Source organism: Pocillopora verrucosa, chromosome 11, assembly GCF_036669915.1.
Source record: "Pocillopora verrucosa isolate sample1 chromosome 11, ASM3666991v2, whole genome shotgun sequence".
NCBI classification, from domain to species: Eukaryota; Metazoa; Cnidaria; class Anthozoa; order Scleractinia; family Pocilloporidae; genus Pocillopora; species Pocillopora verrucosa.
The window spans coordinates 3,803,767-3,823,232 of NC_089322.1; the positions used below are offsets into that span (position 1 = coordinate 3,803,767).

The 19,466-nt window shown below is 35.8% G+C and overlaps 2 protein-coding genes across 3 annotated transcripts; one reads left to right on the forward strand and one right to left on the reverse strand.

Annotated features, from left to right (window-relative positions):
* Nucleotides 1–248: 248 nt before the first annotated feature.
* On the forward strand, nt 249–15,735 carry LOC131777907 (target of rapamycin complex 2 subunit MAPKAP1). 2 transcript variants are annotated; one of them, XM_059094270.2, is made up of 18 exons: nt 249–355; nt 847–940; nt 1,990–2,100; nt 3,360–3,421; nt 4,400–4,548; nt 4,663–4,719; nt 5,154–5,190; nt 5,314–5,390; nt 6,270–6,336; nt 6,657–6,715; nt 7,873–7,934; nt 8,930–9,036; nt 9,900–10,007; nt 10,623–10,696; nt 11,096–11,150; nt 11,614–11,693; nt 12,419–12,563; nt 12,769–15,735. In XM_059094270.2, exons 1-18 carry the CDS (start codon nt 283–285, stop codon nt 12,879–12,881), a joined length of 1,530 nt encoding a protein of 509 aa, XP_058950253.1. In that variant the 5' UTR covers nt 249–282; the 3' UTR covers nt 12,882–15,735. The 2 variants fall into 2 exon arrangements, with proteins under 2 accessions (XP_058950253.1, XP_058950255.1); XM_059094272.2 differs by having other exon boundaries at nt 4,403–4,548.
* On the reverse strand, nt 13,533–19,263 carry LOC131777908 (methylglutaconyl-CoA hydratase, mitochondrial-like). The gene is made up of 7 exons (XM_059094273.2): nt 19,072–19,263; nt 18,499–18,566; nt 17,611–17,683; nt 16,861–17,112; nt 15,566–15,804; nt 14,430–14,477; nt 13,533–13,670 (listed from the first exon to the last, which is right to left on the reverse strand). The coding sequence occupies exons 1-7, from the start codon at nt 19,256–19,258 to the stop codon at nt 13,593–13,595; spliced, it is 945 nt and encodes a 314-aa protein (XP_058950256.2). The 5' UTR covers nt 19,259–19,263; the 3' UTR covers nt 13,533–13,592.
* Between the last annotated feature and the right edge of the window lie 203 nt (nt 19,264–19,466).

The following is a 19,466-nucleotide window of genomic DNA, read 5'->3' on the forward strand; positions in this document are numbered from 1 at the left end:
GATCAGCGAGAGTCAAATTTGCTCGATCAAACTCGGGAAAATGGATTTAATTTTTTCCTCCCATATCCCAGAAGTAAAGGCAAGTGTTAACTGAATTATTTTCATAAAAATTTGACAGTGATGTGCGTTTTAAGTTTGCAAAATTAATGAACGAGAATTAAACAGAATCAAGTTGTCCAAGTTGCAGCCAAAACACTTTGATTCAGCAGATTTTTGTTGGATGATGTTTACCTTTTGTTTTCCCTTCTAGAGAGTGATATAGGCTTACATCAGGATTGAAAGATGGCATTTATAGATGATCCAGAATTTGTTATTGCTCATATTCGACACTCATGTGTCGTGACGGATGAAACAGGTAATTCAACAGTGTCCACAAACCAAATTTCCTTTCTGCTCAACAAGTAGATTCTATGTTGTCATCTGTCTGTTCAGCAATAGATCACAGATGACTTCAAAATATGGCAAGAAAAAAAAGTGGTACGTGAGACGAGAATGTCACTGTTCTTACGACATTTTGTCTCCTGTGCTGTACAGACCCATGGCAACATAGAACTTTTATTATTGATAAAAAAGCAAAATTGTGTTAATAATGATGTCATCTAAGTGTCTTCCTTCTATAGATCATAAGTAAGAACCAATCAAAAAACGTAGGAAAAAAACAGATTATAGTTGGGAATCTGTTTCCATGGACAGATACCCAGCCATTGATGAGCTTTGTTGGGAACTGGCAAGGGTGGCAGGATGACAAAATCCAAAATTAATCTTATTTCTTAATCAATATACACAGCAGCTCAACACTTTATCAGAGAATTTTATTTAATGGTCAGATTCTCTTCTACTGTACAGGGATGTGTGAACAAGTAATTATTAATGAAGAGTTTGAAAATGAGAAAGCTATCAAGCACCGCAAGAGGATCATTGGAAAATACACAGTTGATAGGTGTGTAGATTCAAGCTTACAGTATTTTGAAATTTAATTTTTAAGGGGATCACCAGTCACTTTCTTAAGAATGAGAATAATAATAACAAATAGTTACTGGAAGCATCATTTTTGTCTTGATTGTCACAGTTGTCACCACTATTTTTGTCTGGGCTTTTGGTAGTTGGCCTATTGCATTGATAATTTTTCTTGACAGAACACTTTGGCTTTAGCCGTTTAACTACCAAGACCAGATTGTTGATTCTCCCCTCCAGCAGTTACACATTTACTGAATATGAATTAGTAATAAGAATTTGGTGTTAGATCATAATAACTTTTACCTAACAAGTTTGAGTATTTTCATCACTTTTTCGCAGCATAGTGTTTGGATATTATTGGGAGAAGTTACATGTTAGTCACTTCTGGGAGTTAATTAACCCTTTAACTCCTAGATGTAACTTCTCCCTATAATATCTATACATTATCCAGCAAACAAGTAGTGAGAATACTCAAATTCATCAGGTAAAAGATATTACCTCGATCAAACACCAAATTCTCACAACCAATTTACAAAGAAATGTGTAGCACTAGAGAGGAGAATTAACAATCAGATCTGGGGAGTTAAAGGGTTAATTAAATTTTTAACACTTACAATGTGGTGTTAATTTGAGGGTAGCTTTGATTTGAGAGTGGGAATCATTTCAAAATCATGTCATTTAAATCATCAACAATAGTTTATAATAGAACAATGGTCAAACTCATTGGTAGTGCTTAAAGTGGAAAGTTAACAATTGTTTCAAGTTGTGTTGTGTTTTTTTGATATAAATTTTTATGGATGTTATAGATAGCTAGTTGTATTCTAGTTGTAATTTTTTTTTCTTATTCTCTTCAAATTAGTGTGGCATTTTTCTGAGTGGGTGTCTAAATGTATTGTTTGTTCAAGGGTGGCATTTGTAGATAAGTGCAGTATTAAATTAGGGAGTGGTGTTTATTCAAGTAACAGTGTTAGAGCTTTTCACATTTATCTAGACTGCTCTTTACAACAGTAGTTCTTCTTTTTTTTCTTTTAGAGATTCTTTTGATTTTCCAAGTTATCCTCAATCATTTGACATCGCTGTCAGCCCTGGAATCAGCAGAAACTCCAAGTCACAAGGAAAGGGTGACAGAAGTAGAAGAGAAAAGTGTGTTACTTTCACTTACTTACCATTCAGAGTAGTTTTAACCCTTTAACTCCCAGATCAAATGTGTAATCCTCCTTACTGTCAACCATACAAGTCTTATAATGCTAGTTCAGAGAATTTAGTATTGGATCAACTAATTATCCCCAAATTGATATTTTTCTTTATTCTAAATCATAAAACCATAAATGTCTACGTCTCGCCATTGGATCTTGTGAAGGTGAAATGTCATATCAGTATCAATCTGTATACCCTTTATATTGATATTTCTCACTTTTAATTATTGTACAAAATGACCACTAAGAATTGTGCGAATGGTCCAAAACTTGTGCTAAAAGACTTGTGCAAAAAGTCTTTTGTGCAAAATGTCCAGTTACCCTCATGAGCATAGGAAAATGAAAACCAAAGTAATCACAACTACCAATCAGAACAAAGGTTAACGTCATAAATTACGAACCCTTCACACTCTAACATCAGTATTCATATTCTCCATACAGTTCTCTGTAGATTTACTGAGGTGCTGACAAGGAGAATTTATCTTAAAATCAAGACTTTCTTCAGTTGCTGATCATTTCCTTTGTTCTCATGACATTAACGTATGCTTCAGTGGTGATAGTGTAAGGAGAAATTAGATGCTAATCACTCTAAGGATCAAAGGGTTAACCATTGAGAACTCAAAGTAAAAACAGGTTAACTGCCTGAAGTGCAGGACAATGTCTTTTGCAATTATTGTACACACTTTATTTTTACACACTTTATTTACACACTTTATTTTTCTTTTTTTACAAAATAATTTAATCTTTAATCTTTGTCCAGGTTGAGATTGATTTTTAGTTTTGCATTTGATTGACTGAGAGAGAGGCACAGTCAAGTTTTCTTCACAAATCACAGAGTTAGGTGAAGGAAAACCAAAGCAATCAGGGATCACTTTGAATACTCAATTGAAAAATGCTTTGTCCACGGAACATGAAATAAATGTGTTACCATAGTCATGCCCCTCAATCCTTTAACCCTTAAGAGTGATGCGCATCTTATTTCTCCCCACAATATAACCCCTGAGTCACACATTGAAGTCAGGAGAATAAAGGAAATGATCACTAACTAGGGAAGTTCTTGATTGTTAAACAAGTCCTCCTTGTCAGCAACTTAGGAAACATGTAGAGAACAGTATGGAGAAGATGCACACTGATGTTAGGGTGTAAAGGGTTAAGTTGTTTTTGCACTATTATTTTAATTAAATTTTAAATTTATTTATTTTAAAGGAATGGAGAAGTTAGGTGCACAACAGTTTCATGGAAGGAAGGACAGAAGAATGCTATGAGTGGTATGACATTTTTTTGATAATTTTAGTCTGGAAAGTACAAAATGCATGGATCAAAATAACTTATAAGATTTAGTAATTATTAAATATCATGATTGTAGATAGTAATACAATGTATATGCTATCAATTCAAAACTAGGGCTTATGTTTTTTTGTTACAGTATTGTCTCCCAGACTCATGTTCAAACTTGTTTTTCTTCACATCAAACTACAAATAAAACGTCATTTTATTTGTCATACACGTGAACACTTCGGTTCCAACTGAAATTTTGAAGTGTGCACTAGAGCAAGGAGTATCCATGAGGGGACGCAAATCGTCTGCACTGTAAGTACATATCACAATTTACGAAAACTTCATTAATCTTGTGGAAAATGATAGCCGTCTCATTGAAACTTGATGACAAGTATAAGCCGGCAAAGAAAACAGCGCAAAAGCAATTATCTGTCACATCGATGTCAGCAGCAACAGGATTATGACACCTTACAGGAAAGCTGCCTGGAGCGTTCAAAAAGTCCCATACATTTTCTTAGACTAAAAGTCTAAGAAAATGTAGGGGACTCTCCGGGATACTTACAGTACAGACGATTTGCGTCCCCTCATGGTGCTCCCCTCTGGATGTGCTGCCAGTCCATCACAAGGTCACCCACAATACAGCTTTTCATCAGGCTTCTCTGACAAATGTAGACAAAAAAAGAATTCTACTGAATTTCTTTTAAAGCTTTTAGATCTGAAATCAGATTTCACACTAAACCTGGGTTATCTTAACCGGTCTTTGAACAACCCACCCCCACTAGGTGTATAGAGGCACTGTGAGAGTTAAGTGTTTCACCAAAAAACACAACACAATGACCCAGCCAGTCTCAAACCCAGACCTCTCAATCAAGTGTCCAGCTCATTAACAATCAGGCCACTCCATCTCCCTCTAAAATAATATAGGCTGGGCTAGATTATGAAAGGTGGACTACATTTTTTTTTTCCAGAAGAAGATCTGTCTAAAGTTTTTGCCAAACGTGAAGTAAAACCAGTTAAAAATAAACCAGTGGCAGTTTCTCAGCTCAGCAGACAACTGGAGGAATCCCGTGGTAAACCAAATAATCCATTCCTGGAGTATTCCAAATTTGAAGGAGAGGTGAGAAGGGATGTAACCCTTAAAGTTGTCATAGTAACCTCTATTAGTGTCCACATTCTCTGTGTGTTTATTAAGAAACTATTCTACTGACACAGAAGTCAATTTTTTTTTCAGGCTTTCCAAGGAACTTGTACCAAAAAACTCAAGATATTTTTAACTATGCTACCAGAGGTATTCATGATCAATATAATTACATAGATTGTATAACCTCAGTTATAACCTCAGAGATAAATGTATAGGAGTGGACTTATTTAACAAGATTTTGATTAAAATTAGTTTAAACCTTAAACTTGCGAGATTATTGATTCTCCCTCAGCCACCACCCATCTTCTTGTAAGTTAGTTTCAGGAATTTCGTGTTAGATCAAGATAAAAATTTCTACCTGATAAGTTTAAATAATTCTCATTACCTGTTTGCTGGTAATATACTAATAGGAATATTGAAGGAAAAGTTACATGTTTATCACTTCTGGGAGTTAACAGAATCTGTTGTGCATATTAAATGTCTTGTGAAATGATTGATAGTTTGAACTGAGTCGAAATTCAAGAAATAAGTGATCATTATGAGAACTAACTTGATATTTTTTTTAATGCTTAATTCTGCAGGAAGAAAGAGCCATGCCAATGATTGTCACAGTGTTAGGTATAAAACAAATATGCACAAAGGATGATACATTTTGAATTCATAATTACTCTTTGAGTGACAGAGATGAAGATTATGTGATTGCACAGAGCTGATTTTTTTTTAACTTCTCAACTTGAACAGGAAGTGCCTGTGTACAGGACTTAATTGGACTTATCTTGTACAAGTATACAAACCAGGGATTACAGCCTCCACTCAAGGTACAAAATGTTAGCTGTGATGTGGCCCTATTCAAACAGTCATGATAATAGGCCATTTTACAATTTTGTACTTTGTTGCCAAGCCTTTGATTTGGAGCAAGGCTGAAGGAGACTATGTTGTGATAGAGGCCAGTATCTAGTAAGCATGTCAACAAATTAAAGTAATTTGCATTTGAAAAAGCAGCAAGGTTTGTATCATAACGAGGTCAACCTTAGCCTCACTCCTGTTCAAAGGCTTGGCAACCAAGCACACAACTTTAAAATGGAGTATTGGTGATAGTTTCAACTATCATGCACTATCATCAACTAAATGTATCATGTAGTTTGGACATGTTCAAATTTGACATGATAGTTGATGATAGTTTTTTCCATTTGAACAAGTGGTGGATAGTGAAAGATAGCTCTTCAGTCAGAAGTTTTGCCAAAAACAGGTTCAAACTGGAATGGCAAATTATAAAATAACTTATAATTATTAAGTAGCTAACAAAATTTTGCAGAATGTCTCTCAGGTCATTCTCATCATCTTCTGGAAGGCCTCAGTATCTTCAACTGAGAAAAAAAATTTCAAATACCACCAAATTTGCTGACCTCAGTGCACGCCATATTTGTTTATAATTACCCACTTTCACCACATGATTTTGTCAACTATCATGAAATGTTTGAAGGCAAACATGATATTCTATGATGGCGAATAAAAAATGAAAATATCATTGTCTGTCATCAACTATCATGACCCTTTGAAAGGGGCTTTAGTGTAGAGGACAGTCACTTTTGGATGTTATCCATTTTTACTGAGAAACATTTAGTGATAGCAAAGTACAATTTACTGGTTTGTTGTCCAAAGGAAATGAAACATTTCTTTCTTATATCGCTTTTCAGAATGATGTCAAATCTTTTTGTTTGCATATGGCTGAGGACGATGGGGAAGTTGACACTGACTTTCCAGGTACACACATGCCGCACATTTGTTATTCCACTACTAAACCATTTCAGGACTTAGGATTGGGATTTAACAATGGGATGCACAATGTAGAACAGGGCCAAAATAAGGACAGAAAGTGGAATTTTAAAATGGTTGCACTGAATGATCCCAACTTTGGTTTTATTTCAATTTTTTTTAGGCTTGATTTTTAAATCGACCAACTTTTAAGTGCAAAGCATCATTTTTGTTTCTTTGCTAACATATCAAGTGTGTTAACCTTTATTGTTTGATAATTTTTATTTGGTGTTTTTGTATTCATTTCTCCAATTTTTGTTGTATTGTAGCTCTGGAGAACAAGGAGCCCATCACAAAATTTTTTTTCAATTGTCTGGCTTTGGTTCAGGTAACCTAGGAAAAAAAATAACATATTCAATACAAGTAGTGTATACTAGTCTAGTGTTTTGATACCTTTTATCCAAGCTTGCCTTTCTTGATGTATATCCCAAAGCATAGACTTTCCCCTTTGTTTCTGGTTTTACCAATTAGATGCTGAAAAAAGGCCACATAATTTTTCCCAACTAAGTATATACCTCGCTAAAACTCAAGAGGCTCAAGATTGTCTGCTTTGTTCCCCCCCATATATAATTATATATCCTTCCCCTTTTCCTCCATCCCCCACCCCTCTTAGGTTTTTCTGGCCCTCCCCTCTGCTCCCTCCTGATTCTCCTATCTCTTTTTCCCCTCAGGATTGTCATTCCCCTCCCCTCCCCTGCCCTCTCATCTTTCCCCTCTGTCCCCTTTGAATTCCCCATAATTGTATATAGACAATTGCATTTGTTAATTTTATTGGCCAGAATAAATTGATTCAGCCCTTGAACTGTAATTTTTAAACCTCTATAATCTATCAATCAAGCTTTCTTTTTTCATCATTCCCCTTCTCCTTCTCCCCTCAGGATTGTCATTTTCCCCCTTGCCTGTCACCTTCCCCCTCTATCCTCTTATTGTCCTTCCCCCTCCCTCCAAGATTGATATGATTTGTTCCCTAGTCCTAGTCCTCCTCCCCCCCCCCACCCATTCCCCCTTTTCAAGAACTAAATGGATTGATAGGATGGTAATCACTGTGTAATAATATGGATTAAAATATACTAAAACAGCAGATAGCTTTTAAGGCACACTCTGATTGGCTGCTTCAACTCAGAATATCCTTTGCCATTCACCTCTGAGCAACTTGTGTAGGATTTGCATCCAAAATTATTGCAATTTCTGCAGGAATAAATGACAAGTTAAAATCATCTTTGCAATCTGTATTATCTCACTGTTTAAGTATATACTAAACTAACCACTTACCTCAGTGTTGGTGGCCAGTGGTGAATATTTACGGTGCCACTGCATAGGTCAGTAAATAAACACCACTAGTCACCTCCACTCTGGTGAAAAGCAGTTAATTATCAGATTTTTTTGTCAAATGCGTTAAAAAACCATTGGGAAGTACCCTATATGAAGTCTAATAAAATGTTATACATTGTACTCTAACTCTTTGTTGATCATTACAATTTCTAGAAAGATGCCAGTCCTGCTAAACCAACTCCTCCAAAACCTTCTGCAGGGATCATAGTAACAGTGTAAGCTCAAATGTTTTTTAAATAAATAATCTTTCACTCCCAGGAGTGATCAAAAACAATTTCTCTTTAAATATTCCAGAAATATTTCTAGTGCTTAAGGTTGTGTGAGTCAGTTTCATGCTAAAATTCTCACGGCAGTGTTAGAGATGACACAGTAGTGAGAGTGTTCACCTTGTGCCTTAAATAGTAGCCCAGGTGTGATTCCCAGGCCTGACTTAACATGTGGGTTGAGTTTGCTGTTAATTTCATCCTTGCTCCAATGGTTTTTCTCAAGGTCCTTTGAATTTCCTCCCTTCACCAAAACCAACATTCCAAATTCCAACTCTACCTGGAAACAGTGGACAAGAAGAGCCACCTTGGGGAATGTTCACTGCTAATTAAAAGTGCCATTATTGTAAAAGTTATTATTTATTTCTCACTACACTCTACTAACTTATTTAAAAACTGAAACTAATTCTTTTTAAAGATTACATAATAAACTTCTGCATTAAGCAGTCACCTGTGTTAAGCAGTCAGTTGCCAAAGTCCATATATAATGTGTTTCCGGTTAATCACTGTCATTTTCATCTCTATTGAGTGGTCACCTCTATGTAGCAGTAGCAGTGGCAGTCACCCTTTACTAAGTCCCAAAGGCTTGCTTGTATTGTCTTCCACCTGTAGTGAACTACCACCAGACCTATAACGCCCCTAATCTGTGAAACCTGTCTTGAGCAGTCAACCTGTTTTAACCCTTTACACCCTAACATCACATTCTCCATACTGTTCTCTGTACATTTACTAAGGTGCTGATATGGAGAATTTGTCTAACAATCGAGAGTTTCTTTAGTTGGTGATCATCTCCTTTATTCTCATGACATTAATGTGTGATTCAGTGGTGATATTGTAAGGAGAAATTAGATGCTAATCATTCTTTGGGGTTAAAGGGTTAAGCTGTAAACCCACCATTTCCCATAAGTGACTGCTTAATACTGGGTCCGCTGTATTTGCCTTTCCAGGAATGAGCCCCAGCATGGCTTTTCAAGAGTGAAGGTGGACAGCATGAATGCAAAGATGAAACAAGTCTATGAAAAAATGGTCAAAAAAAGAGGATTGAGAAGAACAGGTTTGAAAATTTATTATTATAATATATGCTCAATGTCTGCTCCTGAGGGAAACAGTGTTGTGTTTTTCTCCACTCTCAATGTTTCCTCAAGATGAAGTCAGGGCAGGCAAAAATAGGACTTGATGGAAAACAAAACTTATTGTTTCCCTCTGGAGCAGACTTGAAGTGTTTTTTCATTCCTACAGCAAACCAACATAACATAGTAAACATTTAACTAAAAAATGAGTGTTATTGTTAATGACAGTGCAACTTTGTTTCTTGTAAACACTGCAAATGTACTTTTAAAGAACTGTATTTTCAGAGGCCTGCTTCTGCTCCAACACTTTTTTTAATCACAGGCTGCTGCCATTGTGTTTTTAAGAACTAGCAGAGACTAGCAACAAATTAATTTTGTCTGGATTTGCTGAGAAGTTAAGAGAAGAGAGCTTTAAAAATATTCTGCAAGAATCAGTTCATCAACCTAAGCCACATTCTTATCATGTGCAAAATCTGGACATTGGTTGCATTCATTAAATGTAATATGCTCAGGATACAACTTTTGATATCCTGTCAAAATGGTATATTAAATGGTATACATCTTAAATTTATGTGGGGTCATGTGATTGCTAATCAGCCAATCCAAATAATTATTGTCTTTAGAACAAGGGAAATTGCAGAACCCAGTGTTTAACTTACAATTATTTTATAGTTTTTTTTTCCTTTCTTCTGAAGCCAGTCAGTTGGTCGGAATCTTAAAGTCGTGAATCTTATGGGTTAAATATGCAATAATCTTCAAGAAGATTCACTGCTCTTTTAGGCAGATTATTTACTAATGTATTGAGTAATTCTAGTTCTTTGTTATCTTTCCTCTTTTTTTAACTCAGCAAAGGAATACGTCTTGGAAAAACAGACAGAGCCAGGAGTTCCCATAAGTCTTGATGCAACTCTAGAAAGTATGGGAACAATGGAATTCTGTCTGGTCAGATTTGGCCGTAAGTAGATTTTTATTAGCTGACTTTTGTTTAATTTATAAGAATTACAAGTTTACAGTAGCTTTTTTTAAAAATCCATTCTGGCATTACTGGTAGTTCTTGAAATCTGATTGTCTCATAACAGTGCAATCTGTATGTAATTGTACTTCTTTTACCCAGAATTGCATCTTTAACCATTTACATTTTTCCCTTTAACTCCTAAGATCTGAATGTTAATTTTCCCTTCCTGCTGCTACATATTTCCCCAAGTTGTAAATTAGTTGGAATAATTTGATGTTTTTTGATCAAGATAGCAACCTTTACCTGATAAGTTTGGGTATTCTCATTACCTGTTTGCTGGTGAATATATGGATATTTTAGGGAAAAGTTGCATGTTAATCACTTCTGGGGGTTCAAGGAGTAATGAACTTTAAAACAAACTGGCAGATTGGATTAAAAAGACAAATAAATGGCACTTGCCATAATCCTATTTTGACAGTAAATTGACTGTGTGATTTTAAAACAAATGTGGTAAAGTCGCATTTAAACTTTGTGTAAAACAACTTGGTCTGAAATTAAAAAAAAATTGATTATGTTGATTGAAGAAGCAATTCAGCTTTTTGGTTAATGTTGCAGGAAAACGAAATCATGGGGAAGAAAAGGAAGAACCCAATAAACAGTTTCAGGTTTATACATATTATACATACAGGGTAAGTGTTATACAAAATTATTCACATTTGTCGCTTATCATTGGCTTATTGTTGGTTAACTTGAAGCTTCAATATTCCCACCACCTGGAAACTTATGGGCATTTGTCTCTTGTTCCTGGCTGGGGGGGGGGGGGGAATTTGAATCTTGCCAGGGTGGGGTTGGGAATTTAAACCATTGGAATACACAAGGAATTTAGAGGTGCAACATCCACTTGCATGAGTACATGGCACAAAAATTGTTCACATTGTAGAATGATGCTGAAAGGAGGGGTATGATTGGGCAGAAAATGACCTCCTTTAAAACTATATTTCTACCGAAAATACCCAGAATCCTTTTTTTTTTGCACAGATATTTTGATGACTTTTGTGACAGAAAAAAATTATTATTTAAATCCTCAGTCATACAGAGTCAGTATGCTGCAGAAGCTGAGGACTGTGACAGAGATACAACTGGGTAAGTTATTCACAGATATTCAGTATGTTGCCTTTTTATCATGGATTTTTACCTAATAAATATTATTATTATATATTAATTAGACTTACTATAAAAACTAAGATTAGTCAAGAGAATCCAATTAATATTCAATAACCTGTGAAGTTGACCAGACAAATGCAATATCTGCAGCTGATTTTGCATTTATCATGTCAAGTTTAAAGTCTGCCTAGTTTCCAAGCCCCTCCTCCTTGAAGTGTTCACAAACTCAGAGTGTCATCTTCAGCAAATTGTTTAAAAACTGTATAATAAAATAATTATAGAATTTTTCCTTTCCCCTCCCTCCCCCCCCCCCAATCCCTGCAGTTAGAGGGAAGTGCTCTTCCTACTACTCCATTCCTTTTCCCTTTTTATATTTTTTTATTTTTCTTCCTTTGTGTTGAATTTGACTCCAATATTTATCATTTTCTCTCTTACCCTGTAGGAGTTTCTCTTGAGAAGATAGAGATTGATCCAGTACTACAACCAAAGTCAGCAAAGAAGTTTTGGGGGAAACAAAAATTTGTAAGGATTATAATCATAGTACATGTAGCAAACACACCAGCAAATTTCAAAACGGTTACATGAACCATACAATTTATTCATAACCAGTGGTTTCTGAAACATGATTAAATAAAATTACACTACAGTCAACTACCGACAATAATAATTACGATCCCAAAGTGAAACATGAAATGGCAAAAGACAATGCGAAACATATCTGACAGTTGGATAGAAGGAGTACACGAGATGCCGTAAAGAAACAATCATAGCACAACAAACTGGATAACATTACTGTTCTTTTGGTGCGAAAATTTCAATATATGTATACAGATGCCAGGGGACTGAAGCCTTATTTGCAGATAAACAGCTGCTGGCCTTTAAATTTGTTGTGACAGTACACCTGTTCATAGTTGGAAAGAATATTTTTAGGATAGCTGCAAAAAAAAAAACAAAAAAAAAAAAAGGCTTCCACAGTATTTTGTCAGTTCATTACCCAATACAATATCAAGCAGACAAGTGATGAGGATAAAGAAAAAAATTTCAATTAGGGGATTATTAGTTGATCCAGTGCCAAATTCTGTGAATTAACATCATAAGAATTGTATGGCAGACAGTAAGGAGAATTACTATTGAAATCATGAGAGCGAAAGGGTTAACTAACTCAAGTTCTCTCCCCAGGTAACTCTCTCCTTTTACTCTTTCCTTTTAATACTAACTTGTAAAACTATCTTTTCTTTTTTCTTAAGACTTCAATAGATATGGAAAATGTGGTTGCTTGTGACCCAGTTGAGGTGAAGAGTAATGGCAAATCGGTGTTCAGAATAGTTTACTTCAGTCAAAACGCACATGAGTTTAAACATTATGACTTTGAAACTGAGGCTGATGACGCAGGTGAGACATTTTCTGTCCTTTCTTTGCATAATTTTTCAGGAAAAATCTGTCACTGGTGTTTGAACAAAACACAAAATACTCACTATATTATGAACGTAGAAATGGTCCACAGGGAGTAAGTTTGTAAAGAAACTGTGGTGCTGTGTTATTGGAGGGTATTACAAAATAAATTAAAAATAAATATTTTTTTTTTTTTTTTTTGCAGGGGAAATAGTGGAACAGGTCAATCACATTATCAAGTCCAACATGAGTGGAAAAAGATCAGAATACTTGTCATCAAAAGAGAGAAAATCTGATAAAAGAAGATCCTTAAGATGAGAGCAATTTTAACATGAACTGCTAAAATTTACTCATACTATTAAATGATTGATAAAAGTTAAACCATATTTCCTTGAATAAACACCCATGCTCTAATAAGCACCTACCCCCTCCCCCCAAGCAATAATGTCAAACAAGCACCCCCCCTTTACTTTCTTAAAGAGTAGGGATACAAGAAAAACCTGTTTCTATTGCCACTTCATATCATTTTTAACCTGCAGCAGATACAATACAGGAAAATAACAAGTGCCCTCTCTCCAATAAATGCCCCTCCTTTTAGCCAAAATTTTTAATAGGCCAGAAGTGCTTTTTCAAGGAAAGATGTTATTTAGTTAAATAATTCTCCTTGAATTAAATAAAAAAAAATATACATTAGTAGTTCATAGTGATTTCCACCAGGAATGTGTAAGACAGTTGTTTTATTATGGGCAGATAAAGGGAGAGTGTACATCAGCGTGAAATTTCTCCATACAGTTTGCTATATATTTCGTAAGGTGCTGACAAGGAGAATTTATTTCAGAATCAAGAGCTTCTTTAGTTGTTGATCATTTCCTTTATTCTCATGACCTTAAAGCTTGATTCAGGGGTGGTATTGTAAGGAGAAATTAGATGCGAGTCACTCTTAGTGTCAAAGGGTTAACCAGAGTCTTGGTTTTGTTTCCTTGTGCATTAACTTCATCATGTCCATGCTTTTCTTCCATGTTATTTGTTTCATTCCCCTGTGTACTGTGGTGTTCTTTTCTCTTTGAATGCTTTCAGACCTTCAAGTCTGTCTTTGGTTGGTATAACCTGATGGATGAAGAGTTACAAGTTTTACTAATGACGTAGTTCTACATTCTATCAAAATAGCATAACATTTTAATTAATATTTCCCACACTCTCTACATGTATCTTTATGGCCCTGTTTGTAGTTAAAGTGTACAACTAGTAGGGTATATAAAAAATATTGGTTTAAATTCTGTCAAAACCTGAATTTTTTTAAAGTCTTCTCTGCAATTTCTTTAAGCACACCTTTAGGGATCAGTTCTTTTCTTCTAACATTCACAAATTGATCATGCAGTCTGATCATCAGGTTTAGTTAGCCCTGACAAGGACTGTAAGTTGTCTCACAGTCACTAACATTTCCACAACTCAAGTAGAAGTCATTAATCAGACTCAAGTGAGGAGAGATTTGTCAGTAAAGGTTTAAGTTATAACTCTGTTATGAACAGCTGTTAGTCACTCAAGTGCTTAAGCCTCCTTACTTAACCCTTAAACTACCCTTAAGTGACCGAAACAGAATTTCTCTTTAAAATATCAATACAATGTCAAGTAGACAAGTGATGAGAATAAAGAAAAATATCAATTAGGGGATCATTAATTGATCCAATAACAAAATCTCTGAACTAACATCACAAGAGTTATATGTCAGACAGTAAGGAGAATAATATTACTAATGAGATCTTGGGAGTGAAAGGGTTAATTGCCAAAAGCACTCCTTGGTTCAACTTGTTTACTGTATAATATTCATCAATTTTAAGACATACATGTAAATATTTGCACGCATACCTGAGCATAGCAACCTTCTTCAAATGACATGGAAGATGTGAGGTCAACCTGGGAACAAAACCATAATTATAACTGTAACATTTACAACTTCTTCAACTATATGAGTGCACTTAATCCTAACTCCCAGAAGTGATCAACATAAAACTTCTCCCCATAATATCCTTATATCACCCAGCAAACAGGTAATGAGAATATTCAAACTTACCATTTAGAAGTTGTTACCTTGATCTCACACCAGATTCTCATAACTAATTTACAAGGACATGTGTAGCAGGTAGAGGGGAGAATTTACAACCAGATCCTGGGAGTTAAAGGGTTAATGGTTTCAGATCAGTGTGCATATTCTCCACAATATTCTCTGTATATTTCCTCTGGTACTGACAAGGAGAATTTGTTTAACAATCAAGAACTCATTTTGTAGGCAATCATTTCAGGACCTTAATATTTGATTCAGCAATTAAACACTGTAAAGAGAAAATGGCTGCTAGTCACTGTCAACTAAAGAATTAACCCTTTAACTCCCAAGATCTGATTGTTAATTCTCTCATCTTGCTGCTACACAATTTCTTGTAAATTAGTGATGAGAATTTGGTGTAAGATCAGGATAAAAGCTTCTTACTGATAAGTTTTAGTATTCTCATCAACAGTTGCTAGAATATGTATGGATATCATAGGGAAAGGTTACATGTTAGTCATCTCTGGGAGTTTAAGGGTTAAAGGGTTAACTACCTTGTAAAGGGTGTCATGATGATACAAAAACACTAGGTACTTAAAATTTGTTTGCTTATTTTATTCTAGTCAGACTTGTTTGTAGATGTATTTAGAAACCTTAAATGTGATCATCAGATTTGATTCCTAGGAGTCAAAAAAGGGAAACCAACTACTCCATGATCATCAGCTGCTTGGACTTAACCAGAACGTCAGTATGCATATTCTCCATGCTGTTCTCTGTACATTTCCTAAGGTTCTGACAAGGAGAATTTGTTTAACAATCAAGAGCTTCTTTAGTTAAGGATCATTTCCTCTATTTTCATGACCTTAAAGTTTATTCTCCTCACCTGAATGTTTGACTTTTGATATTGTAAGGAGAAATTAGATGTTAGTCACTCTTAGGGATTAAAATACAAAGGACTTACTTGAATTCCCTTGTTAATTGCTAGTTTGGCCATTCTCACAGCAACAGGTCCTCGGGGAAGAAATTCTTCAGCTAGAACAAGGGCTCTCTGATATGCTGCATCACCGGTTTCAGTTTGTTCTGCAACATAATCAGCTAAACCTATTTCTTCAGCTTCTGTGCCACTGATCATTTTGCCTGCAAAAATCATCTCCTTGGCTTTTGAGATGCCTATTAACCTTGGTAGACGTTGAGTCCCTCCTAAACAAAATAGTGGAAACCCACAGGCTGTCAGATCATTGTGCAACTGACTCTGTGAATTGTGATCAAAGCCTGTTGCTTTGCAACCATCATGCTGGCAAAATAATTATACAGCTTCCTACTTAGTTCAGATCATACATACACTTTCTAATAATGTACATGAATAAATTATGCACGTCTGATTGGCTGAAAACAAATAGCATGTGCACGCTGCCAAAATTTTGTCCATCTTGAATTTCTGTGATGTGTTTTTCATGTAAATTATTAACAAGTAACAACATGATTTCTAATGCAATTTGGTGTAAATAGCACTTGTGAATATTTTAAAGACTACAAATTGCACTTGCATGCAATTCTATTGTCTTTTAAGAACTTTCCTCGTGCTCACGAACACTAAACTACACTCGAAATCATATTGTTACCTACAATTATGACAACCTTGAGAAAGCTCTGAGATGTCACTCATTTCAGACATCCAGGCCAAAATTCTAATAGCTGACTGGCATCAAGACATCCTGAGTTCTTTGTTGACAGAACCCCTTCTGAATATAACCTTATGTTACTTCCTGTTGTAGTGAAGAGTAGCCTATCAAATGCTATAAGGAGGGGTGGGGAGGGTAAGGCAGCTTGTGATAGCATATGGGGTGGTGGGTTAGAAAGTTTGTGATGACCTATGATCAGCATCAAAGACTATTTGACAAATCATATTTGAAGAATCCTTATAGTTATGTGTAGAATAACACTCCTGTCTTTACCACTGATACCTTTAGATCATTGACAAGACCCCCCTTCCACAGTCAATGTTGCCTGTATGTATCTTCAGGTTAATAGAATCACAATAACATCATGAAACATTTCTTTTTCGGAGGGAAGGAGCAAATAGGTTAACTGAACAAAGGCAAAAGAGATAAAATGGAAGTAATAGGGGGTTGGAAAGGTCAATGTGTCATCAATTTTTTCATGGAGTGTAGCATTACATCCAGAGATGGTGAAATTCCTAGCCTCCAAGGATAAGAGGCAATAAACCATACAAAGCTAAGCTCTTGAAAAGTTTACCTGCACCAGGAATAATTGCCAAACGTGTTTCTGTCAGCCCCACTTTAGCATTACTAGCAGCAATCCTAAAGTCACATGACAGGGCCATTTCAAGCCCACCACCTAGGGCATGGCCATCAAGAGCAGCAATTGTAGGCATTGGTAGGTTGTTTAGTTCCATTATTGCTGCACGAGCCATGGATACAAATGGTCCAACCTCATGTGCTGCCATTTTAGCTCTCTCTTTGAGATCAGCTCCTGCACAGAAAATACCTAGGAGTGATGAAAAAAAAAAATCTTGAGTGTTACCCTAGCTATGAATGAAAAAAAAGGTCAAGAAATCAAAAACAAGCATGAAATTTTTTAGGCCTAAAATTAGTTTTTGAAGTGCTGGTATAGGGAATCACCATATTGTGTCCTCATTCAACACAGTCTTTCTCCAATCACAGGGATTAATAGTGCTCCTCGCAAATTGCCAAGAAAACTTGACAAACTGCTGGAGGTTGCTAGAGATAATCAGGCATCCCTTTTGGAGGAGGCAGCAAATTTACCCATATGAAAATAACTATGAGTTCTCCTTGGCCTACCTACAGCTGCTCTCTATCCATGCAAAAATCAAGAGGGAACTCCTCAATTTATTAAGGGGAGGAGACTACTGTTCACAGCCAGGCTACTTCTTCCTAACTTGGAGGGCCACCTAGCCTTGAAAACTGAATTTTTTTTTACACCTTCACTGATACTTTACCTGATATATCACAACTGAATTTATACCTTGCGCATCACTCTTGATGATGACAGTTCTAACATTCTTGTCAAACTTCACACAAGTAAGGGCATCTGTAAACTAAATAACAAGAAGCTGACCTGTTGAATGCTTCTCTGTACAAAAAAAGATCATAAGATCAAGTGAACAGTTATGACTAAGATGCTAGGTGCATCTCTCTTTGTTGAAAAGTATGTTAGGATGAGATTATGCTCACACCATAATATCAATTCAAATATGTGCATATTTTTGAGAAAGTTGTAACATATTAATTGAAAGCAATGAGAGATTTTTCTGTGCTCAATGAAGAATTTTCCAAAGGCGTATAAACCTAAGACCTTGTAAAGGACTGGCATATAACTGTCTTCAATTCACCTGTACCCTCTCTGTTACTGTTTAGATGAAGCTATCTTAATGCAGGGAAAGGCTTTCATTGCTTCAACATTATTCTTAAAGAAAGAAATAACTGGAGGTGATAAGTGCAACAGAATGATTCACAAGTGGTGATCGCAAAGCAGCCATAAGGACTGCCATAGGAAAGATGTATAAAATGTAATGTGTGAGCAATTTCAATTCCTTTTCTCCTTGATCCCCTAAACCCTAAGAGTGACCAGCATCTCATTTCTCCTTACATTAATACTGTTAAATCACACATTACCATCATGAGAATAAAAGGAAATGATCACCAAACTAAGAAGCTCTATTGATTGTTAGACAAATTCTCCTTGTCAGTACCGAAGGAAATGTACAGAGAGGTGCATGGAGAATATAGATACTGATGTTTAGGGAAAAAAGAGTAGAGCTGCTGAAAGTCAGTGACCCCTTAAATCGGCAAAAAGGGATGGAAAGGCCCCTACTTTAACTGATATGCATAATAAACTTGATGGGACTCTCACCAGTCTTAGGAAATTCTTGCTCATGGCATTTTTTGCTTCTGGTCTGTTCATTACAAACAAGGCAATTCCTACAAGGAGACAATTTACCATCATTTTGAAAGTATTTCAGTTCAACTCATCATAAAACCAGGCAAGATTTCCACACAGACCCATTCATGCTGGTCTTGGATAAAGAGAACATTACATTGCCTTTGGGACTACAGCTTTGTTTTAGAATATTCAACAATTATGCAAAGAAGCGGAGGTGTATAAGGTCAATCCAAAAAAAATTGTTTTTTCCTTTAAATATACCAAAAATGATGGGAAATTAAATTGTTGATGCGCGATTTTGTCTCTTCGGCTACTAAGAAAAGAGTAATACTCCCTAATCACTTACGGATCTGTCCAATCAGCGTATGCGAAAAAGCACTTTTCACTTGTGTAGTATATCCTAATATGCGATCTATTGCTTTTATAAATTAAACTTCAGTTTTTCATGGATTCACCGGTGCAATAAATTTTAGATTCTTGGCCAATCAAGGGGCTCGTAGTATCTTGTAGTTATTTTATAACGAAAAATCTTTCCGCCTTTACCTTCGTGTTTACCATCTAAATACCGAAGGCTGAATTCTTCTGCCGCTGATGTCGCACTTTCTGTACTGTACTTGGAACTGTTTGGCAAACAAAACTTTCTGCAGGCAGCGATCTTACTCCGATCATGGATTACAGGAAAAATTCCTGCATTTTTAGTTCTTAGAAATATTTTCCACATCGCCGCCATTTTGGTTTTCATGCTGATATCCTCGTCATGTAATTATCATCTTGTACCCGCCCCCTACCCGCCTCTTCCAATCCTTGGGACTGAGCGCGGCCATCGATTATTGTAAAATGTTACCTTAGCAACGGTAAGACTTGACCGAGACACCTTTACGGGTTGTCTTTAGTGTGTTCTATGCTTTCAGTCTCCGCAATAATAAAATTTTATTTTG